This window comes from Adiantum capillus-veneris, chromosome 20 (assembly GCF_014529385.1).
Source record: "Adiantum capillus-veneris isolate H3 chromosome 20, ASM1452938v2, whole genome shotgun sequence".
Taxonomy (NCBI): domain Eukaryota; kingdom Viridiplantae; phylum Streptophyta; class Polypodiopsida; order Polypodiales; family Pteridaceae; genus Adiantum; species Adiantum capillus-veneris.
In genome coordinates, this window is record NC_140950.1 from 15,163,781 (window position 1) to 15,189,432 (window position 25,652).

At 40.3% G+C, this 25,652-nt stretch overlaps 1 protein-coding gene across 4 annotated transcripts; it reads left to right on the forward strand.

The window, feature by feature from the left end:
• The first annotated feature begins 4,149 nt into the window (after window positions 1-4,149).
• On the forward strand, window positions 4,150-18,866 carry LOC147432146 (uncharacterized). Of its 4 annotated transcripts, XM_086492137.1 has the most exons (6): window positions 4,150-4,211; window positions 4,303-4,372; window positions 5,002-5,070; window positions 5,158-5,275; window positions 15,074-15,121; window positions 18,503-18,866. In XM_086492137.1, the coding sequence occupies exons 1-6, from the start codon at window positions 4,150-4,152 to the stop codon at window positions 18,505-18,507; spliced, it is 372 nt and encodes a 123-aa protein (XP_086348263.1). In that variant the 3' UTR covers window positions 18,508-18,866. The 4 variants fall into 4 exon arrangements, 3 of the variants coding, with proteins under 3 accessions (XP_086348263.1, XP_086348261.1, XP_086348262.1); XM_086492135.1 differs by lacking the exons at window positions 4,150-4,211; window positions 4,303-4,372; window positions 15,074-15,121; window positions 18,503-18,866 and adding an exon at window positions 17,097-18,495 and having other exon boundaries at window positions 4,848-5,070; XR_015185523.1 differs by lacking the exons at window positions 4,150-4,211; window positions 4,303-4,372; window positions 15,074-15,121 and having other exon boundaries at window positions 4,912-5,070.
• The last annotated feature ends 6,786 nt before the right edge of the window (window positions 18,867-25,652 follow it).

The following is a 25,652-nucleotide window of genomic DNA, read 5'->3' on the forward strand; positions in this document are numbered from 1 at the left end:
AATATGGATGAGGAAAATTGAGACTAAGTGGTCAATTTTGGAATGGAAGTGTGTGTAGGAGACATGAGTTCACCATGGTTTCTCTTATTCTTCAAGGTTGAGAAGAAGGTGAGTAGGGTGCAGAGAGGAGTGGTGAGAGAGGTAGGGATGATGAGTGGAGAAGTGTGTGTGAAAGAGGAAAATGATAAAGTGGAAGAGAGAGTGTGGCTGCATGGCATGGGCAAACTGGGGTCCACCAATAAAATCATAGCTCACAGCTCGTAGCTCAAAAAAATATGAAAAAAGTTGAGGTAAAAGTTCAGCCCACGAGCTACAACTTTTTTTTGTATTACCTTTTCAAATTCGGGGAGCATGTGATGTTGAAAAATTCAGCAAAACCGACTATTTTTTCCACTGCACAAAGTCCTTGTGAGGTCCTTCTTTGGATGATTCTTTTGAATACCTCCAAGAGTGAGCTCCCCATGGTGCATGCATGCATTCCACATACCATTGACCTTATTTGGTAGGTCTATCATTGAAGATATTGTTGAGATCATGATATAAGTGAATAGTACAACTAAGAAAATCAAATATTGAGGGGTCTAAAAAAATATGTATATGTCAAATATAAATGATATAGGTGGAAAAAATATAAAGGAGTCAAAATAAATCTCTCTCATTATAAGTCTTCCATAAAAAGATGAATATTTTTGGTGGTCTAATTTATGAGAGTAATAGAGAATAGATGTAGGAAGGAAAAAATCACAATAGTGAAAAAATATACACATAAATAGAACTAGTTTTTTTGGATTTTTGTTGGGATGGAGTTACACCAAAAATAAGAGAAGCTTGCATGAAATTATTTTTATATGGAATAAAGAGTATGCAAAATGGTAAGAGAAAATATGGTAATGGTGAGTCAATGTACATAACATAAATAACACACCGTAGGTAGAAATATTTAAATAAATACCAAAATAATTATGAAAAATCTTTTTATTTAGGCCCTAGATTTTTTATTTTTTTATTTTATTTATGTTTTTGGCTCAACTAGCCCTGCGACTAGCTAGCTGAGGGTTTTAAGAAAATATGGATAAAGTCCCTAACTCACACACGCCTATGTACAGTGAAATGGTAGGGATAACCAAAATGTTTGAGTGATTTGATAGGGTGAGGTAGCTTACTATGGCAATTATGGAAAGTCGAAAAACGGCTATCAACAGCAAAAGACGACAATCTTAAGCTATGTGATTTCTAAAAGAAAGTTTTGAGCTCTATGTGAACCTAGAGGAAGTTAAAGGACAACTTCACAAGACGCTTGTGTTTTTCCCGAGTTTAGGTCTCTTTGATCCCCGACAGCGATGCCAAATGTGGGACGCATGTCTAACCTCACCATCCTATCTTATTGCAGTATTAGCGAGAACCACGATTAAATTGTCAATCCATGGGACGAAGCTGACTCGACTAGTGCATAGAGGCTAGAAGAGGTTGTCAATCTCTCAGAAAACAACTAACAACTTGCATCTAACTCAAGCTACAGTTAAGTGAGTGAAATTACCAAAATCCAATCGCTCACATCGGCAAACAAATCACATCCGTTAGAGCATCAAATGACATCCAAACGTAACGAGACTTCTAGGACATGCTAAAAAGAACTAAGCACACATGCTTATGGTCTCAAACCCCACTTTAGGTCAAGTTCCAAAGTTGTGGATTTTTGACCTAGTCGTTTTGACCCAGAATGCATCTAAATGCTTAGCAATGATGCCCCAATACCCCGCCTATGCTTAGTTTTTGATTTGAAAGTGTAAATTCTTGATTATGATGAAATTAGGCCGCAGGTCGACGATAGCAAAAGCTACGAATTACTGTGAACTGCTTACGTTAATGCGTAGAGCTCTTACATGCGATTGCAATGCAACAAATGCGACTGCAATGTGACAATCGAGGAGGGAGTAGGAAGCACGAGAGGGAGAGGAGTGAGTGCCGTTAGCTCATGCTGTGTATTTCATTATCCAAAACTTGAGAATAACTTACAAAAAATGGCTTTTATACCTTAGTCAAGGTTTTTGGTGGTCAAAACTAACAATTGGGGAGTTCTACCAAAGATGGGTAATGACAGGTTGATACAATCTGAAAGCTTGTAGCCCTGGCTCATTAATTACAGAGTTTATATGAGAAAATAGGAGTTACAATATTCCCGATTTATCAAAATAATAAGTGTTTTACAATGAGAACTCCAAAAAATGGTATCTGTGGTATCCGTGTTAGCTTGCTGCTAACAGTACGTTTGGGCTTGAGAGGATCTTCTAAAATGTACAAACAAGAAATGAACTTTAAGTTGTGAGTTTTGACTTATATAGTACTTAAACTTGTAAAAAATTTTAAAAACTCAATAAAATTACTCAAAATTAAAAAAGACTCCAAAATAAATGAAACTTGATCCATGGGACTAATAATTGTCGCCTTTACAAATCACTATGCATGTTTATAATAGAAATGGTTAGTGTCAAAAGAAAATTAAATTTCCACCCAACGCCTGCCATCACACCGCCTTGTTTCCAACCAGCGTCAAAATCAATCTTTTGCACTCGAAGCATGATATGATTGTGATCGTCTCAAGCTAACCAACTTTTCTATTCTACATTTCAAACTTCTTTGTTCTCTTGTCTTCTTTCTCTCTTTCCTTGCTAAAACTCTGTAGAACCAATTGAACATCTCGTGAAGGGCATTGCTCTTTTTTGTTCCACCTCCATGTTGTGAAGGGCATTTCTCTTTTTTCTTCCACCTCCATGTCATGTACTTTTAAAATACACTACTTTTGCTTGATAGTGTGAGCACTCCATTCCTTGGCTACTCCAAATGCGTAATGAACCATAAGTGTTGAGAAAAAATGCACTATTTGCAAAAAGAATGTGTTGAAAAAAAACAAACTTTAGTTTTGCATACAAATGTATTTCGATTGAAAATATCAAATGTTCAACCCCGGGGGATTCACTGTGTTTTTCTGTACGGTACCACATGAGTGTACAATAGGGGGGTTTTTAGATTTTGTACATAAGCGTATACTATAGGGGTAGCCCCCCATTATTTCATATTCATACCGTACACATAAGGGAGGGGGGTGGGGGGGGGGGTGGAGGGTGGTTACATTGGGGCTACATTCAACTACCCTGAGCCACCTTAAATACATTAGTAAGCCTCTCTCTCTCTCTCTCTCTCTCTCTTAGCTATTGTCTACTGTCTTTTATCTTTGATATAATTTAATCAAGTGTCAATATATGGTTCTCTAAGAGGGGATAACAAATTTAATCTCTCTCTCTCTCTCTCTCTCTCTCTCTCTCTCTCTCTTATCGATGAATACTTTCATGGCGTGGTGAAAGTAAGGGCAAACTTGAAATTCTCTCGTTTTCTTGGTCAAAATTAGAAGCGTTTGTCGGTAATTACACTAAAACTTATGTAAATTTCCTCGTAGCCAAGCTCAAACCCCTCTAATTTGTCAAAATTCCCAAAATAGCCTTCAAATTTTTAAAATTCCCAAAGTACCCATGTATCTATTTTGATCAGATTGATCAAACTTTTCTAATTTTTATTTCTTTTTGACAATTGAGATGCATTTTGAGTGGTTAGCATGTAACTTGTCACATATTACCTCACAAAACAAGCGATTATGTCCACAAAGATAACACATAAGTGTAGTTATCAACAAAATGTCAATCATTGAAGAACAAGAATACATCCTAATTCCTCTCTGTCTTGCCACACATTGGCTAGAGAGAGAGAGAGAGAGAGAGAGAGAGAGAGAGAGAGAGAGAGAGAGAGGTATGGATAATGTTAAAGCTGGTATTTATTATGCTAGTTGAAATGTAGAAATGACAAAGTCTCGATGAGAGAGAGAGAGAGAGAGAGAGAGAGAGAGAGAGAGAGAGAGAGAGAGAGAGAGAGAAGAAGAAGAAGAAGAAGAAGAAGAAGAAGAAGAGTATTTTAACGTCGTAGGAAACTATCCCTAGAGATCTCAAAGTTCTATTTGACGAGGAGAGTTGAACTCAAGACCTTTTATTCAAGAGGAAAATGGTGTGAGAGAGAGGGAGAAATGCTTGCAGGTATGTTGCACACATTTTAAAAAAGAGTTATTTTGCCGAATCACGAAAGATGCAGTTGAATAGCAGGATGGACGCAGGTGGTTGCAAGAGCCAGGATGCGGCAGCAAAGGAGTGCACAGGCATGCGCAGGTGGCGAATGCAAGGCCAAGAGGAGAGGCGTGACAGTTGAGGAGTGCACATGCCTCTGTTGCGGACATGCCCTGCTCATTGTTTTTTTTAGTATTGATATGGTGTTCATTTCCGGAGGACAAGGCATTTTGGTGATTGTTGTGTGCCAATTCCTTCTTATGGTAGGACCTGAATATACAAGGTAGTGTGGTATCGAGACACTAGAGCCATTAGGAATCTTATTTCAGGGTGGCATAAACTATCCGGGGAGTTTCCTGTTTGATCCTTTGGGGTTAATTGAGGATCCACTTACCCTTGAATAATTTAAGGTGAAGAAGATAAAAAATGGGCGCTCTTGCCATGGTACCATGGTTGGGTTTCTATGTGCAAGCAACAGTTACAAAGAAGGGGCCTCAAGAGAACCTACTTGAACACATTTGAGTTCCTTTTCGCAAAACATTAGCGGCCAATATTTTCTCTACATTTTGAGAAACCCGTTTTTTTAATGGTTATTATGTTGCACACATGCCTAGCGGCGTAAAAGCTGCAACATATTGGGAAATAAGGTGACTTGGTCTCTGGTCTTTTCTATGCACTATGTGTACATATATTGGTTTCTTAGTACCAAAGAGAGAGAGAGAGAGAGAGAGTTCTCGTTCCATCGCCACATAGCTGGCTAGGATCCTCTACACATTTCCGGAGGGCCTGACTTGATGGTTAGAGCACGCATGTCCTCCCCCCACCCGGCCACCAGGGTTCAAACCCGCTTTTACTAACTTGAAGTGATTGAGTGGTAAATTTGTAAAGCTAGGTTTTTTTACGAGCAATCTGCATTTGGGCAATTCCGACTTCAACAGCTCAAGCATCTCCAGCTCCTCGCGTAAGTTCACGCTTCCTTGTGTGTGTGTTTTCCTTCCAAAGCCGATCATTGATTACCCTCTCAAAGCTTTACTCCCATTTTAAGCAGACTCGATACATTAGTTCCAGCGAGGCAGGGCTTTCGACATCTGCACGAGAAGAGCTCCCAACTGCAGTGCCATCTCAGCGGGGCAGTGTATCAAGCGGCATCTCTCCCCTCACAGCAGGTATTATCCACTGTGGTCTTTTCACTCATTATCGGCTGTAGATCTGCGCTTTTTTTAAAATTTATTTATGCACTATTGCAAAGGTTGTTCTTTGTCATTATGCATTATGAAAACACCCATACCAGAATACGAAGGGAAAACTAGAGTGCTTCATTGCCCATATTGGGATCTTGCGTATAGTCACAGGCCTTCAAGATGCATGCATATGTGATTGTAGCTGGAGAGAGGCCGTCGCTTGGAGTCCGCTGAAAACAGTCGAGAGCTTTCTGGCCCTGCTTCTGTTGTGTGTGAGGCACTCGCTTCGCATTTGCTGAAAACACCCTAGAGCTTTCAAGCCCAGCTTTCATTCCAAACACAAAGCTCCTGAAGCAATTTTTTTGCTTTCTCAAGTGCACAACATTAGGCATACATATCGACCAAGACAGTATCAAGCACGGCATATTTTTTGACAATGTAATTTTTGTGCCCATATCAGCATCTTGCGTAGAGCGACATGCCTTCAAGATGCTTGTGTAGGTAATTGGACATTGAGCCTTCTCTTGTTGCGCAATCCCGCAATTAGTGTAGTCCTTGGAGGAGGTGACATTCCAGATAGGAAGCTCCTTCTGCACTTTTTGTGCTTTCTCAAGCACACCACATTTGGCATACATATCAACCAAGACACTGCCAATCACAAAATATTTTTTCAACAGCCTCTGACTAACAATATATTCCCACAATTAGTGCCTTACAAGAGCCGACGTTCCGGACAGCAAGCTCCTCAGGCACTTTTTATGCTTTCTCAAGCGCACCATATTTGCCATGCATATCGAGCAAGATAGTGTTTCCTTGCCACACCATACCACTAAAACTGATGTGAATTTTTGTGTTTTTCCAAGCGCACCATATTTGGCATGCATATCGAGCAAGATATAAGTGCCAAGCACGACCACTTTTTTCAACAGTCTCTGACTTACTGTGAAGTTTTGTGCCCATATCAGCGTCTGTGTGCAGCCACATGCCTTCAAGATGCACGCATAGGTGATTGTATCTAGACAGAGGTCCTCGCTTTGCATCCGTTGAAAACAGACTAGAGCTTTCTTTCCCTGCTATTGTTGTGTGTGTCCCGCAATCAGTTTTCACGCGGTTCCAAGTAGTAAGCTCCTTGAGCACCTGTCGAAAACAGCCCAGAGCTTCCTTGCTGGGCATATCCTACAATTCATGCATTCCAAAAGATGACATCCCGCACCACATTTGGCATACATATCAACCTAAGCATTGCCAAACACGGAATTTTTTGCAACATCCCCTTACTAACAATATCAAAGTGAAATTTTAAGCCCATATTAGAATCTTGCATAGAGACACATGCCTTCAAGATGCACGTGTAGGTGATTGCATCTGGACAGAGGCTCTCGCTTTGCATCCGCTGAAAATAGCCTAGAGGTTTCTATCCCTACTCCTATTGTGCATATCCCACAATCAGATAATGTCGTTTCGAATAGTAAGCTCCTCAAGCACCTGTTGAAAACAGCCCAAAGCTTCGTGGCCTGGCCCTTGTCGGGCATATCGTGCAATCAGTGCGTTCCAAAAGATGACATCCTGCAGCACATTTGTCATACATATCGACCAAGGCATTGCGAATTTTTTTTGCAACAGTCCCTGACTAACAATTTCATAGTTAATTTTTAAGCCCATATCAGCATCTTGCGTGTAGCAACATGCATTAAAGATGCACGCTTATGTGATTGCATCTTGAGAGAGGCCCTCGCTTTGCATCTAGTGAAGACAGCCAAGAGCTTTCTGTCCCTGCTCTTCTTGCGCACATCCCGCAATCAATGCTGACATTCCAGATAGGAAGCGCCTGAAGCAATTTTTGTGCTCTCTCGAGCGCACCACATTTGGCATACATATCGACCAAGAGAGTGCGCACATAGCTGACAAACGTTAAAAAAGAGGACAGTCACATGGACGCTCGCCCATCTCTTGTTGTGCACATTCCGGAATCATTGCATTCATTGGAAGTGGTGGCATTCCGGACAGGGAGCTCCTCAAGCACTGTTTGTGCTTTCTCAAGCGCATCACATTTGACATACATATTGACCAAGGTAGTAGGTGATTGAATCTGGAGAGAGCCCTTCGCTTTGCTATGTGCCGCTGCTCTAAAATCACTGCGTGAAAGCGAGGCGTTGATAAAAAAGATGAGAAAAGTAACCATCATGTGTCACATGACATGCGTAGAGCCACATGCCTTCAACATCGTGCATAGGTGATTGCATTTGGAGAGAGACCCTCGCTTTGCATCTGCTGAGTGGTACACATATCGACAAAGACAAAGCCAAGCACTTTCAATAGCCTTTGAGTAACAATATAATTGTGAGTTTCTGTGTCAATATCAGCACCTTGCGTAGAACCATATGCCTTCAAGATGCATGTGTAGAGCCACATGCCTTCACCATGCTGCATAGGTGATTGTAGTTGGAGTACAGCTTTCTGCCTTGCTGCAATCAGTGCATTCCAAGAGTCCACGCTGCTCTGAACTCACTGTGTGAAAAGCAAGGCGTCGATAAAAAAAGATGCATGTGTAGGTGATTGCATCTGGAGAGAGCCCTTCGCTTCGCTATGTGCTGCTGCTCTAAACTTACTGCGTGAAAGGGAGGCGTCGATAAAAAAGATGAGCAAATGAACGGTCATGTGCCACATGGGAGGACGAGAAGCCAGATTTTTGAATGGGACTGCTACGCTTTCCCCCCTTGAAGCTATCGCCAACAACTTGAAGATTCAGCGTTTTTCCATCAAGTTACTAACGCCAGACAGTTCCTCAGTAGACTCAGCGTTTTGGCTATCCCTTGGCAGCAGTACCCAACAACTACTAACGCTAGCAATCAGTGGCAGATCTGCAGCAATTCAGCATTACAAACGCAAGGAAAACCCTTAGTAGTAGTAGCGCTTTCACCATCACTTGCAGCAGACGATCCACAGCCGGTAAGGGTAAATTGATACTTGCAAAATAGTTCAATTTCAGCAAGAAAGGCTCTGTTGTGGCAGCGTTTTCTCAGCCAAGATTCTCCCCCAAAAACGCACCCTAAGGATACAGGGAACCTAGCGTTTCTTCAACAGTCATTTGCAGCCATTACACCTGCAAGAAACAACCCATTTCCAGCCCCGAAATAGTCCAATTTCAGCCCGAAACAGTCCAAGAAATTCAGCGTATCGAAGACCCACAGTTTCAGCCCAAGTCGTCGCCGTCATCATCGTCATCGTCATCGGCATAGTCCCATTGCATCAATCCATTGTATATGCATTGTACAACCTTTGTGCAATCAAGTAGACCACTCTCGCCGACGAGAGTGGGGCCTTCGGAGGAGGGTTTTACAACCTCTCGGTGTCGTATCTCTTCTCTCTCCTTCTCTCAGTCTCATTCACTTGCACGCACAAGATCCACTCACTTTGTTTGTGATCACAACACTCTCTATAAGACGGAAAGCTCTCTCTTTCCCTAAGAACTAAAAGGAACCTTGAGCAGTAAAGATCACTAATCTTGAGAAATACAACATTCTTTCCGCTGCACCTTACAAGCCGCTACATGTTGATCCTGATGCACACTCCTTAGACTTGGACTCCGAGAGAAATTTGGATGGTGATATCGATGTCGATATTTTGTGTGATCACATTGAGATTTTGGACGAGATAATGGCCCTATCTAATGAGATTTTGCAAACATTGATTGATCATCCAGATACACTGTTGCCGAGCCTAGTTGTGTCCCTATATGATGAGCTTTCGGGCATGTTGATGGATCAGCCGCCGTCACCATTGATGATATTTATGCTACACTTATGGTTCAGTCGAATGCACCTTCTTGGGGCTTTAGGCCCTTTTGCACCACACGATGACTTAGTAGAGCCCACTTTGACATTGGAACACGGGCTTGAGCAGAGCCCTAAGGGTCATTTTCCCAGTCAGCCAAGGTATGCTTCTTTAGAGAATATTTCAGATCACCTACGGGGGCTTTGTGTGTCTCTTGACTGCGGCCCGGATTATTGGATGCCTTTACTAGACACTTGTGACAATGGAGCCATTCACACATGTGGCACATGACTGTTCAAACTTCGATGATTCAGACTTTTGATGCTAGTGAGATGTACATTTGGGGGTTGTTTTACCCTTATTTAGAGCTTTCAAGACTTTGAGCGATCATGCATGAACTTTGAGGACTTTGAGACAACCATTGTGCCCTTGCTTATGGGCTGATTTGCACTCGGTTTATGCCTTCATTGTGGGCTGCTTTGCTCTTGTTTATGGCCAGCCTTTTACGCTCAGTTATGGGACCTTCTACACTCAAGTTATGTGCTTTGTGCATATGCATTAATGCTCACTTTATCGCTGATTTTGCATTTAGTTTTTGCCACACTTGGGGGTTGATTTGATGATGCACATTTGATTGGTTGTAGGAGCTTCATGCTCTCATATGGTTGATGTTTTCTCATAGAATTGAGCCTCTGATGCTTATGCTTATGGTCATTTCGGATATGTTAGAGTTCACCAATCTGCTGCATCAATTGTATATTAATTAATGTATTTTTTAACTATTCGCAAGAAGCAGGCGACAAACGGGGAGGCAAGGCGAGGCACCCTCACGCGAGGTGGGGCATGAGGAGGCGCAAGCTTCAGACAATTGTCAAGGAGGGACGCCATGCACACAATTCTATAGTCTCAATTTGTCACATGGTCATATGGCTTGACCGGGTGTGCCATCTTGAGCTATCGATTTTTACCTTCAGTTCTTCTAGCTATCCATATGTCTTGACCGGGTCTCTTGAGCTATCCATTCTTACCAAATGTGTAGTTGTACCTGTTTTTACTATAAAGAGTGTTAAAGATTTTAAAATTGTTAGTTTCCTTTTACATGTAGTTACAAATTCTATAGTCTCAATTTCCCACATGGTCATATGGCTTGACCGGGTGTATTATCTTGAGCTATAGTTTCATGCCAAGACACGTTTAGCATACCTTGGGTCTATGTGTCACACATACACAATGTCTTCATTTTGTATATAGTTAGAAATATAGTCTGAATTTGTCACATGGTCATATGGCTTGACCGGGTGTGCCATCTTGAGCTATCGATTTTTACCTTCAGTTCTTCTAGCTATCTATATGTCTTGACCGGGTCTCTTGAGCTATCCATTCTTACCAAATGTGTAGTTGTACCTATTTTTACTATAAAGAGCATTAAAGATTTTAAAATCGTTAGTTTCCTTTTACATGTAGTTACAAATTCTATAGTCTCAATTTCCCACATGGTCATATGGCTTGACCGGGTGTGTTATCTTGAGCTATAGTTTCTTGCCAAGACACGTTTAGCATACCTTGGGTCTATGTGTCACACATACACAATGTATTCATTTTGTATATAGTTAGAAATATAGTCTGAATTTGTCACTTGGTCATATGGCTTGACCGGGTGTGCCATCTTGAGCTATCGATTTTTACCTTCAGTTCTTCTAGTTATCCATATGTCTTGACCGGGTCTCTTGAGCTATCCATTCTTACCAAATGTGTATTTGTTCCTGTTTTTACTATAAAGAGCGTTAAAGATTTTAAAATCGTTAGTTTCCTTTTACATAGTTACAAATTCTATAGTCTCAATTTCCCACATGGTCATATGGCTTGACCGGGTGTGTTATCTTGAGCTATAGTTTTTTGCCAAGACACGTTTAGCATACCTTGGGTCTATGCGTTACACATACACAATGTCTTCATTTTGTATATAGTTAGAAATATAGTCTGAATTTGTCACATGGTCATATGGCTTGATCGGGTGTGCCATCTTGAGCTATCGATTTTTACCTTCAGTTCTTCTAGCTATCCATATGTCTTGACCGGGTCTCTTGAGCTATCTATTCTTACCAAATGTGTAGTTGTACCTGTTTTTACTATAAAGAGCATTAAAGATTTTAAAATCGTTAGTTTCCTTTTACATGTAGTTACAAATTCTATAGTCTCAATTTCCCACATGGTCATATGGCTTGACCGGGTGTGTTATCTTGAGCTATAGTTTCTTGCTAAGACACGTTTAGCATACCTTGGGTCTATGTGTCACACATACTCAATGTCTTCATTTTGTATATAGTTAGAAATATAGTCTCAATTTGTCACATGGTCATATGGCTTGACCGGGTGTGCCATCTTGAGCTATCGATTTTTACCTTCAGTTCTTCTAGCTATCCATATGTCTTGACCGGGTCTCTTGAGCTATCCATTCTTACCAAATGTGTAGTTGTACCTGTTTTTACTATAAAGAGCGTTACAGATTTTAAAATAGTTAGTTTCCTTTTACATGTAGTTACAAATTATAGTCTCAATTTCTCACATGGTCATATGGCTTGACCGGGTGTGTTATCTTGAGCTATAGTTTCTTGCCAAGACACGTTTAGCATACCTTGAGTCTATGTGTCACTCATACACAATGTCTTCATTTTGTATATAGTTAGAAATCTAGTCTCAATTTGTCACATGGTCGTATGGCTTGACCGGGTGTGCCATCTTGAGCTTTCAATTTTTACCTTCAGTTCTTCTAGCTTTCAAAGTGAAATATGGTATATCAATGTGTCACATTCGGATAATGCAGAAGCCTTGATGTAATAGTTTGAAATAGAATCGAAAATATATATATATATATGTAGGTTGACTTGAATGCTTTTTTTTTTAATAGGATATCATTATAGTCATTATGGCAGAGGGTAAGAAGAAGACATTTCTTCAGTCTCTAAGGTCAACTCTCTACAAGGTGATTAGTGAATTACCAGAGAAGCAGGTGCAAAGTATTGTGCAAAATGAGACACTCATAGACAAAATGCTTGAAAAAGCAATCGTAAGTGCGGTCTCCAAGGAAACCTTTTTTATAAGCAAAGACAAAGCTCACCAGTCTGCTTATAGTATCATTGGTAACATGGAAAAGTGCGCTCATGATTTATATGAAGCTCTTCCTGAAGGTGTTCAATTGATAAAGCTCAAGGCTTGGGATTTGTCTTAGCGTGCAGAAAGAGAGAAGAGTAAGTGTGCCAAAGACATAGATACACAATTTGTGTTATCTAAAAAGCAACGAAAGGAGCAAGTCGACCATGCCCAAGAGAAGACGGTGTCAGAGATAGAATTCCATGGACATCCAATTGTAAACTCTCTGCAGAGGTCTACGAGAAACTCGGAGTGTACTTTGACACTTGGCATACCACATGATACTATCACTTACTTACAGAACTTGGGTGTCGGATCCTTTGGTACATGCTTCCAAGTAAGAATTGATGGTATTTCGTATCTTCCAAGCGAAAATACGTATGCAGCGAAGCAGTATCGAGGAATGCCTGGATAAAAATTAAAGTCTTTCAAGGATGAGGTCAGCTTTGATCTTCGACACAGGGGGATTGTGCGTAGTATTGCACATACATGCAATGAGCCTTTGATAGCCATTTTTCCTTACTTCAATGGAGGAAGCATTGGAAAAATGATGCACAGTTTACCTTTTGAGAAAGGTACCTTTAGCCGAATTGTGAAGAAGGAAGAGAAAGCTGGCACAAGTTCAAGTAAAGGTAAGATGACTAAGCTAAATCAAGGAGAATTAACTCGAGTCATGGCCTTTGCGAACAATCTACCAAATATCATAGCTGCCTTGACACACACAATGGCCTATACCCACCAATTGGGCGTTGTTCATTGTGACCTGCATCCTTTCAATGTTATGCTGGATTTTACTAGGGATTCAGATCCTCGAGTTGGCATCATTGATTGGGGATCAGCAATGAGGCCTGCATTAGAGAGACTACAATCACTCAATTGTTGTCAAAGCAAAGCCCATAAGCATAAACTTTGGATTGCTCCAGAGCTATTGAAGGACACACATAATGACCATGTGTATACCAAAGAGGTTGATGTCTATGCATTAGCATGGCTTATTGATCAAATGATCAAGTTTTGTAGAGAGTTGTCTATGAATACAATACCGATTGGCTAGCATCTCGTTCAGCAAGTGACGCATATCATATTCAAGAGATTGTAAAAGCTGGGTATCTTCTACAAGAAAAGAATAGAAAATCATTTGAAGAATTGTGTGCAGACTTAACCCACATGCACTTGGATGGGAATAAATGTCTGCGGCCATTGGTAGAGATGATGCCAGCCTTTTATTGAGTTAAACTCTTTTGCCTTGTAGCAAGATGTTAGCCATCAAAAGTGTACCTTTCTTTTGGTTGGTCATAAAAAATGTACTTCTTTTGTCGGTAATTACAATAATCTTTGTTGATTCTTTTTCAAGGCAAGCTTGAAATCTAGCTAAGATTCTGTAGAAAGTTGGAAAACGCCCTCTATTGGAGCTTGTAAACCCTTTGTTTTATATGCTTAAAGTGTTTTATATGCTCGAGTATCAAAGAGTTTTATATGCTTCAATCCTTTTTTTTGGGTTATACTCAAAATTTTGAGTGGTAGTGTTGTATCAACTCAATAACGAATCTACATTAAGTCTTAAGCCGTAGGTTGTCTTTGAACGACTCAAAGATTCCTTTCTTTTCAAGTTTGTTTGAAGTAGCAAAGATGGACATTGTGAGTGCAGATGTAGTTACAAATTATGTAGTTGTTTGCAAGTATTCTTGTTTATGAATGGGGCTTGTCTTTACTGATAAGCAAACTTGGGTATGGCCATCAAAGAGATTGTGATTAACCTCAATGAAGGGACATGCCAAACAAACACACTTGGTTTTGTTATGGGGAGAGAGGGAGCTACATATAGGGAGATTAGAGAAGAGATTGACTCTGGTGGTTTAGCTTCAAATGACTATAGATTTCTGGGAGGCTCACGTATGTTACCAATAAGTGAAAAACAAGAGGAGATATGGAAGGTGACCAGTGATGAGGTGACAATAGAGTACAAAATTGGTGTTGCATCACGTGCAAAGCGTCCTAGGGTAGATTCTAGTGGTGCATCCAATGAGGTGGATGGGAGATCCTCAACGTATCAGGAAGCAACAAGTGAGACATGTCCCTTTAGTTCCTCGCTCAATGCTTCTGTGGAAGAGAGAGAAGGAGAAGTTCGTATGAAGAGAATTCTTGCTACATGCTCCCAAGTCAAGAAGTGGGAACGAGATGTGAAGGCTGCCAAAGAGAAGTTGCGATTCAAAGGGCACTCTGATAGGTTTACTCTAATGTCAAAGGATAAAGATGGGAGGGATTTGTTTCAAATCTGGTGCAAAGAATGCGAGATCGCATATGGACTGGGAGGTCCAGATACCATATACAATTTAATGAATTCACACTTAAAGACCATAAGTCACATGCGATCCATGGGTCTCCATGAAGCAAAAAGGTCGGACTCCCACACTACAAGCCTAGAGGATCAGATTATTACTAGAAACAAAGAGAAGGTGGTTGAGGCAATGGAAGAGGTCAATGCATTTGCAGAAGAGAGGAAATCAGAATTTGAATTGGTGCTTGAGACAATTGATGACTATAAGTCTACCTCTAAAGTCTTTATAAAGTGCAATGTTGATGGAAAATGGATCCCCCTATTTCCAAAGACAGGGTCTATCAAACAATGCATGATAGATCACACAAAGTCAAAGGTGCATATTCAGGCTAGTGCTCCAAGTTCGCACGAAGGGACAAAGAAGGTTGGTCATCCAAGTAAGTTCCCGGTACCTGATGACCATCAGAAGGAGTTGACTGGATTTTTCAAACCAATCTCAGGTAAATTGCATTATTGACATTTTTATTAGTATCGTAGATCTTTTGTTGACAAGCTTGATGAATGTGTGTTGTCCTTGCTAGTATGTTCCGGGAAGTCATCGAGTGCACCAGAAAGAAATGAAGGTGAAGGTATGCCATTCTAAGTACCTCTCTGTCTTTTTCTTGTACCACTTTTGAAGCAGTTTCTGATAAAAAAGACTTTTGTTGTTCTTTGTTTTCCTTTTTTTCAAAATAGAAGAAAATATATATTCAACACTATGTTGGGGATTTTGGCAAAAATCATTCACATTTGGAGGAAACACAATTGACCTAAAACCATTTTTAGATGATAGTAGAGGGGGGGCAAATTGGTTTTGTGAACCAAACACCATAGTAACGTTTTATAAGGATCAATGCGTCATTGACATATCTGGAACTTTTCGTCACAAAAATTGCAGTAGAGTAAGCATACTGGGAATGCCATTTGATGGGCTAATGTGTTCAAACTGTGCCTCCATTCCCAAGGAACGATATTTTCGGATGAGAGTCTATCGCCAATCCCAGGCAACACATAGTCGAGGGCTTAGAGATACAGGTTTCGGCAGAAGACTCGATTACATGACTAACTCAGAGATTCTTGGCATAGCACGATCTAGGTGTATCCTAGTTCGAAGACTTAAGAAGCAACTTTGGTTCACAAAAACCAAAGTTGCAGCATTAAGTGTAAGAGTCAGGAACCTTCATGATACTGTCTCTAAAGCTTTGGGAAGAGAAGATGTGAAAAAGTTTTGCATGGATATAATCAATGCGCACAACCTTGGTTTGTTTGAGGGAAAGCAAGCATTGTGGAGATTTCTCATGGATATCTCGCAAACATTGGAAGAGATCCTCGAGGCAAGAGATACTCTGACACAACAAAGAGTCTCTTTGAAGCTGTTAAATTGTGGGGAGGTACAAGAATGCACAACTTTCTCTCTTTGAACCTTGGGGGACCTCATATTTCAACCACTATGAGGGCAACAAGGAAGTCCATATGTTATAAAACAACGGTAAGGGAGGATATATTTCAACATGTGGCTGAGGTTTATAAGCATCAAATGGGTAGAAACAACATCCCGATGGGTATCGTTCCTGTTATTATTGCCGAAGATGAGACTGTTATAAAGAGGATGGTCAGGTGGAATGCAAGGGATGACGAACTTGTCGGCTTTTGTGGAAGGAAACAAGAACACAATTGTGTACCAGATTTTGTGGTGGTCGTTGGTTCTGGTGAAGCCGGGTACAACAACGTTGTTGAGGCGTTCCACGCTAATATTATTGCTCACTATACATGGGTTCTTATTGCAAATCCACTTATTCATTGTTTACCAAAGCTTGTCATGGTGGTCCAGCTGACATGTAATTGATTTAATTTGAATTTCATCAAAGCGCAGTGGGATGCAGTAGCATTGCTTTGGAATCGTCATCTTAAAAACATTTTAGGTCCTTTGATTGGTCATGCTTCTGATGGGGATGCTCGAAGAAGGAAACTCATGAGAGATGACTACACTTCTCAAGTGGGTATTCGATTTTCTATTCCTTGGAAGGGGTGGCCATTAACAGCGAGCATAGATTATGATGGAAGTATCTTGGGATTGGATGACTCGGACTTCATTCATAATGGGAAAAAGTTGGTTAACCCTTTAGATAATTCTTCTAGAAGACTTGTCCTTGGCAAGGATATCGCTACATTGAATCATGTTGCTCTTGTATATCAACATTTTAAGGTTGATGAGCATCGATTGCAAGAGGGTGATGTGGAGAGAAAGGATAGGCAAAACTGGAGATCAACCCAAAGATTGGTAGGACGTAAGGTGCAAGTGCGTCTGAAGGATTTGCGCATTGGAAGTCAATTTCAACAGGAAATAACACTTGGAACAGAAATGTACCTTTCAATAGTAGCTTCATATATTGATATTTTTCTGTCTCCAACTCTCTCATTATTTGAGAGAGTGAAAGCTTCCGGCAAGGTTTCCTTCTTTTTCATGTACTCAGTGTTTAGACAAAGTGTCATTCTTTATGTTTGCCATTAAAATAAGACAATAGTTATTCATTTTGTAAGAAATATCTAACGTTGTTTTTTCAGGATGTGGCGCACTTGGATCATGAAACAAGCGATATACACTCTCAAGGAGAATTTCATTAGCAAAGAAACATTCCTTGATATTCAGCTCTCTTGCCACTTTATAGTTCTTCTAATCAAGCTATTCAGAGAACAGTATACACATCTAGAAGTTCCTTTGTCTGCAACAGGGTCAGACACTTGTGAAAATTTCTATAGCAAAGTTGGCGGTATGGTTAGAAATGAGAGGAGTTATGATGGAGTTGATTTGTTAAGTAGTGCTGGTGTGCTAAACAGGATCGCCGAGATTCAATCAAGCTCCATGCTTGTTTTTCCAGCAGCACACTCTAAGCAAGAAAGCATATGGACTGTAATGAATCATGTACCTGGCGTTCCATTTGCCAATCTCGATGACTACATGTCCGTATCTTGTGATGGGGACATAGTACGAGCTTTAAGAGAGGGCTTTTGTGAAGCGAAGGATGTGTGCAAATTACTAGGGATTCACGATATCGCTTGGTGCCATGACACATGTCAAGAGAGAGATCTTGAAGATATAATGGTTGCCAATGCAGATGACCAAATTTTGGATTATGGAGTTGTTGATGACCTTCCTCTTGAGATAGACGAAGGTTCAAATGAGTTGAGCACATGTGCCAAAGATGACGTGATAGTCGCAGAATGTGAGTTACTCCATGTGTTTGATGAGATAGTTGATGAAGAGGAGAAAGTTCAGAGCCAGTTCTGTTCTTTTGTAGAGATAGATGGCAAGAAAATATGTAAGAGTACTCTTGTGAGTCAGCTAAATGGAAATCCAACTCTGTCTAAGGACAGTCTAACAAGGGTGAAAAGTGGGATTTATTCTTCAATGGATAAGAAGATCAGGTTTCAAATAGGAACTTCTCTTGTAGTAGGCTCAAATTGTGCTATTGTATTTGAGGGTTTGTCTTCCAAAGATGACACAAGGTGCAAGAGGAAAGGAAAGATCTGTAGCACTAGCAAAGGTGCAGATAAAGGTGTATGGTATCTTGGAAGAGTTGTGTGTATGAGAAGAAAAGTGGGAGCTGCTATGAAAGAGACCAGAGGTCCTTTTGATCTTCTGGACCGACCGACAAATGTAGAGATACATCTTGCATGGTATCAAAAAGCTAAGGGTGCAAGGAGCTATACATACGATCTTTTGGACAATCAATGTGTATCCTTGGAGTCTATAATTTCACTTGCAAACTTGACGTATGATTTGGAGACTAAGAAATACCTGCTTGATGCTAAGGACTACAAGGTCTTCAATGAGTATGTGAAAGGTAAATTGACTTCATTTGTAAATTAGGTTCAAGAATGTGCAAGAGAAAAGTTCATAGAATTGGTTTGTACAATAAAGAGCTATGTTTATTTGCTAATTCTAAGTGTAACTATTTTGAATCTTACAGGTTGATACTTATGCTAGATGCAAGTGGCAAAGATGAGGGATGACTATGCTTTGAAAATATCGACTTAGATTTGTGCTCAGTACTTAGATAGGAGTATTTTCATAAAAAGACGATGTACCGTATGAAAGATGTTTGTCCAACATGGCAGTAGACTAGTGAAATGTTGATTAAGGGGTGCGCATTTGGTTTAGGAAACTCTCTTCAAATATTTCATTTTGATGTTTTGATTTATGTATTTTATGTAAACGGCCACCATATGACATGGACATGCCATTTTGTTGATTGTGTAGTATGAGAAGCATGACATACTAGCACTTGGAATGTACTTTAGTTTTGAGGGTTCTTAAGTAGATTTGGTAAGCTACTTTTATGTTTTCATTTTGTGTTTGTTTTGTACATGATCGCGTATTGATGTGGACATGGCTTTTTGGTAATCGTGTGATTAAACTATGTGATTGGAGGTTCCTATGTACTATTATATGCAGGTCATATAACCACTTTGAAGTTAGATTACTTTGACTCTATTGAAAATGTGTTTGATTTTAATATGTAAGATAATCCTTAAATCCCACGTGGGAGCCCAAGATGAGGTGGACAGTTTTTTTGGAAAAAATAAATTATGTGATGAAAATCCCATGTGGGAGCCCAAGAAAAGGGTATACTGGTTTTTTTTATAGAAAGAGGTCTCCGTACAAAGGAGACTCTGGCGAAATTTTTAAGATTTCTATTTTATGTACAAACTCAAAATTAAATACAGATGGTTCTTTTTTAAAAGTTGCATTTGCTTAAGCATAAACGTGCATTCATATCACATATAATTGTTTTTGTTCAAAAAGATTAATCTTTCAATGGGTTATTTTGTAATGTGTTTTGATTTGATGAGTGAAGTTTTTCATAGTTGTTTAAGAGTATGCATTATTTGTTATTTAGAGAACAATCCATTTTATATGTGTGTCTTAAATCCCATGTGGGAAGCTTACTAAGTAGGTGGGTAGTATCATATGTTTTGAAATTGAGATTTGAATCAGTTTACAAGGTAAATGCTATTTGTTTTTTGACAAATTATATTGAAACGATTGGTTTATTTTAATTTAGTTTTCATTATATTTGTTGCTTTTCATGGTTTGTTCTTTTAACATCTATTGCAAATGAAAACACACTACAATGTACACTTTTGTTCATTTGCAGTTCAATATGTATTTTTTGCAAAAGCATGTGCTTCTAAAATTGTTATGTTATTAGTATACATAAAATAGTGGGTCATTACATTCCGTATAAAATCTGTATGAGGGGGGATGGCTCATTACGAGAACGTCCGTATCTTGTCCGTATGTAGGGGGATAGGTTAGCAAGTAAGATATCATAGATAGGGGGGTTTCTCTAATTTTGATGCACGCAGGTGACATCCCCCCATTACTAATAGTGAATCCCCCGGGTGTTCAACACACCATGTAATGTGTTATGTGTGTCTCCCTCCAAGCATCCACCATTTTTGCTGTAAAACTATTGATTAAAAACTTTGGGGTGGATATCTCATCATCGGTTAGCTTTGCCTTTTTGAGAAGACAAAAAATATCATCAGTAGACTGCCACACATGAGCACGCTTAATTCCTAGGGCTGCTTCATTACCTTTGTAGGTGGTAATGTCACACACCTTTTTTCACAACTAAAACTCATTGGGACTTTAGGAGTCTGAATAGTTTGAAAGCAAATGTCTAGCTTTAGCTTTACTACCACCCATACATACTTTATTAAAGTGATCTTGTGTCTAGACGCCTTCTTGTCCTTTGATAGCTCAAATGCACCCCCATGTAGACCAACACTCGTTAGAATAGATTCAAGCTCTCGTATACACTCTTCTCTTCTCTTTGCAGGCTCCATATTCCAAGCGTAATTAATATGGAGCATAAGCAACTTGTCAAGAATTCATAGACGGGCATGAAGGGTGCATACATGCACATTTATCAGTGGTAATGGAAGAATAGGATCCCAATTTGGATCATCCATGTTTCGATTAGGGGTTACTTGTTGGTCACAACTGAGGATACCTTGAAACCATTGTTGTAGTGCTTTACCCACTGCTTGTGTAGTGGGAACACCTTTTGCAGAGTTGACTATAACTTTGCCTCCCTTACCCTTACCACCTTTCGACTCGCTGGCCCTTGCACCCTTGCCCTCAGTTCCCATTGAGACTTTACTGTGGCAGCAATAAATGCATGGAAAGAGGTTCATTGCACCTTGCTTGCACCCTAACATACACTTGAGTGTTTTCAAGTCTCCTGCCAAATGCTACTTAACTTGGAAGGTTCCAAGACCTGAAACATGTAATCGCTGTCCTTCTTGTTGTTGTCGAATGACATCAACAATTGCTCTGTGATTGAAATACCATTTTAGAGTTGCATGTGTCTCATGTGGGAGATAAAAATCTACCAGCCACTAAATATTTTTCTCTGATTGAACACCTAAACAAGTGTTTCCCTTCTCATTGGCATTTAGCTCCACATCGCCGCCCACCAAGGCCTTGCTCATCAATGTAACACTTACCCTTTTGAGCCGTTGACCTTTAACAACTTGGCACTCATCAAGATTCATAACAAATATCACTTTCCCATCACACTCTTCTGTGTTAACCCATAAAATTTTATCATTGACTCTTGGAGCTTCAACAAGTCAACATACACATTGTTGAACTCGATGTAGCGGAAGAATTTTTTGTCTTCTAAAGGCATGTCATCCTCCACATACTGAAATCCACCCAACAAGCTTGCAACATCATTATTGGTGCACTTTTTTGCAACATTGACACTGTAAGGCATTGGCAAAAACCAAAACAAACCTTTTGTTTGATGACTGAGTGTGACACTTCTATACAAAGATTCATAGGCCTTGAAACTTATTCCTGCGCTGTCACATACCTCCATCATCTCTTGAGGCGACACAATGCTCTTTAGCTCACTGAAATACTTTTGCCGCAAAACATTAGCAATGCTAGCATTGCATGGATCATCTAGTAGCTCAACCAACTCCTTTAGCTTGATGATATGTTGCAGCAGAGCACGTTTGATTGTTTGAGCATCAGGATCAATTCCCATCATCATTCAAGCCAAGTTTTTGCATATTGAATTACCGTTACACCAACCTGCAGAACATATAGGAAATCAGAATCTTGCATCAAAATTCTTACCGAGTTTGACGGCCACATTTCTTTTGAGCTCCACCACTTCAGGATAGCAAGGACATCGCTTGTCTCTTGCGCTTACGAATGTGGTAGCTGAGGGGAATGTGTGTAAGATGATCAATTCACCGACGCATATTTTGTGAAGTGTGTTGTAGTTGAACATAATTGTCTTGTCAACGCTCCTACTCTTTTTTTTGTTGCTGTACTTTTTCATCGAGATTCGCCATCTCATCATTCAATTGCTTCATCTTCTTGTTGGCTTCCTCTCTAACTTGTTGTAGATCTTTCACAGACTTCTCTTGCACTGATGGATAGGCAGCCAAGAGAGGTTTACTTGCTTCCCTTTCATTGATAAAAGCTGAATACAATCTCCAGTAGTAGCCAAACAGTCCGTCTCTTCTATCTCCAATAAAATGCAGAACCTCAGTGACATTACGAAAGGGTAGTGGTGCATTAGTCATTGGATCACCTGGGTAAATGTGGCCATCAACCCATAAGTTGATTGCCTTGCACCCAATGCTTCATAGCTGATCTGTATCATTGGGATTCAATGTGCCAAGTCGCACAGTAGCGTACTCCTGCTCCAAATCAATGTTTAATCGATACCGTTTTGGCCTATTAGTAATGTCTTGCAATGGAGGGCGATTGAATGACATGTTTGATAGCTAATCAAGCAAAATAGAGAGAGAATGTGTAATGGTGACTAGCAGGGAAAGCTGGCTATGGACGAAAAAAGTAGAAAGTACTCTGAGATAGTAGAAAACGACTATGTTGTGGAGGGAAGAAAGAGAGGGAGTGTAGCTCAATCTCCTTTGGATTCAAAATGTTGATCATGAGAGCTTTAGAGAGAGAAATGCAGCTGCACATAGAGGTAATGGAGTTCTCCATTGCTCTCACCTAAAGCTGGAGTGGGAGAAGCATGAGTGAGTGAGTGAGAGAGAGAGAGAGAGAGAGAGAGAGAGAGAGAGAGGGAGGGAGAGGGAGGGAGGGAGTGGGAGAGAGAGAGAGAAAGACATAAAGAAAGATATTGGGAGAGTGAGTACATCTGAAGCCTTGGAGGATCTACACTTTCTATCAGATGTAGGCAGCATAGAATTTCCTCTTGATGATTGGGAGGTGGAAATGACAAGAGAGAAAAGGGGGGGGGGAAAGAGAAAGAGTTAGCTAATGTTTTAGAGAGAAAATGCAGTGAGAGAATATGCAAAATCTACTTTTTTGGCAGGGGGATGAAAAGTGCTTCTTTTAATGAGAACTAAGTGAGAGAGAGTGTTTTATATGCTAGAGAGAGAGGAGAGAGATGGGGAAAAGACATTTTAAAATTCAGTTACCCACCTCTCTTTTGTGTTAAAATAGCCTATTTTCAAAAGACAAAATATACAAATGATATTTTTAAAAATCTCAGCACAGGCCTTTTGCCCTCTCTTTTATGCTTGGTCAAACTTGGCTTTAAGCATTTCCTTAAACTGCCAAATAAACAGGCCCTCCTATACCCCATTCCCTTCCTAATGCAGGGCAGGGAAGAGGAAGAAGCAGTATTCCATTGGACAAAGAAATAGTTCCTCACTTATCATCACTCTTCTTGCTTAGCATACATAAAAGCATAGTAATGAAGATGGAAAGCTTAATCATTGAAGCATAGCTCTTAGTTGGATTTGCATTCCATAGCCAAGAGTATTGGTGACGGCTCTCAACTTCTCAAGGAGCTTGGAGAAGGAGATGGAGCTCTTGCACTTTGCATAACACACAATGAGTGTGTGTATGAGTGTGTATAGGTGAGTATACCCTGCAAGCAAGGCCTCTTCTTGCTTTGGATCACCCCCTCTTCTAGCTCATGCTTGAAGCTCATTGGCTCATGTCAAGCCTAGCCAATCACAAGGTTGGGCCATTTCTAGCAATAGGGGTAGTCTTGGGACAAGTGTCCCCCTTTACCCTTTGAGAGAGAGGACTTGATAAATGCAAAAACAATTAGTTAATTCAAGTAATTTATCATTGGACCCCTTATAAGCCCGGCCAATAGGATTCAAGCACCTCATGAAGGTAACATGGGTAGGAGCTTGACATGTGTCCTTGCTACCTCTTAAGGCTTGGGGTTACCTTGAGTGTGTGTGTGTGTGTATTCTCTCACTAGCCCCTACAATATGGCTCGTGCCCTCTTATGTAGGGATCACGTTGACTTTTGGTGCTCAAGCACCTTACTCATCAAGCATGACAAAGCACTTCTAGCTTGGGGGTGTTCCCACAAGCATCTCAAGCAAGCACAAAAAAGAACTTCAAGCACCTTAGTCATCCAGTAGGACAAGCACCTCAAGCACCTCTCTCTCTCTCTCTCTCTCTCTCTCTCTCTCTCTCTCTCTCTCTCTCTCTCTCTCTCTCTCTCTCCAATAAAAATAGGTGCCTTCGATGCAAATTTCGATGCGAGCCATCGAAAACTGCGTGAAAATCTTCATCCCTCTGATATCGTTGAAATATGCATCGATATCTGCGTCGAAAGGTACCTATTTTCAACGTGTATTTCGATGCTTGTATCAACGCGTATTTCGACGACCATATCAGAATTTTTTTTTCTTGGGTAGAGGACAGGCAGCCTGGCCTGTGCCCAGTGAAAAGATGGACACAGCCACAGCCAAACTACCTGTCCTCTGCCCAAGAAAGCGAGCAGCACCAAAATCAACCTCTCCCGTAGAAATTTTGATAGAGTTTTCTTCGTTTTAACATAAACTTTAAAAAAAAAAACCATATGTATACGCCTCCTACATGATATCCATGTAGGATCTCACATGAGATTTAAGGCACAACTTGATGGAAGAAATGAAACGAACTTTGTGCAAAACCATAACCAAATTAAAACCATAACCATAACCCTATTGATCAAAACCATAACGACAACCATAACCATAAACAAAACAATAACCATAAACATAACCATAAAGTTAAACATAACCATAAACAAAACAATAACCATAACCATAACGTCCATAAACAATATACAATAACCATAACCATGTTTATACAAGAAAGAAACTAAGAGATGTGTCTGTGTTTCACAAAACATATATAGAAATCCACTGATGATTTGCGCATCACAACCTGCACATAAGGGGACAAGTTACAAAATTAGTATGATATTACTTCACATATACTTAATTAATTAAGTCAACTCACACATATTATTTGTCTCAATCAAATGTCTCACCTCAATCAATCAGCGAGACTCTAAGGCCTCCTAGTCTATAGGCTCTCCTGTGGTGGCAGCAAGATCATTTAATACTTCATAAATGCCTCTTCAATATCCATTTGTCTCCTCCTAGCGTGTCGGGGCTCGATGCATTGCAAGATTCTACGTTTATACAAAAACCAAAGTAATTAAGAATACATGATTCATCACTTAAAAAAAAAAAAGCCATAGCTAGGATTGGATTGGAAACTCACAAACTCATAGCGAAAGGTGTCTAAGCCTCCGCTGCCAAGATGAGATGTGCCCCTGGTCATCCTACGTACCTCCGCGGCCTGACACTGCTGTCTGAACCTTGTGTCCACTGTTTGCTTATCCTCCCTGATCTCCTACCACAACTTGTGTGAGATGCCGAAGGCTTCGACGAGCCCTGCCTGAAAGCCCGACGAGCTGCATCTTGACGATGTTTCACGGTGTCTCGTTCAACATTCGTGATCCACCTCCTCAAAAGCTCCTCTGAAGCTAGAGCAGGCTGATACTCTCTCATGATGGTCTCCACTATATAATTGATTTTGCTGCAATCCTGATCAGGCTAAGACGTCTGGTGGTAGAAAACTACAGCTCTGCGAGCTAGCAAACCTGCTGTCTCATCTCAGTCCCGAATCTATCTATTTCAACCTGTCCATCTGCCCGTACAGTATAGACCTTGGAGGCACTAGGATTGTGTGCCCCCCACAGTGTCCGAGGTGTGCTAAGAGGAGTGTCGAGAGGTATGCCTGGTAGGACGGGGGTCGTGAGC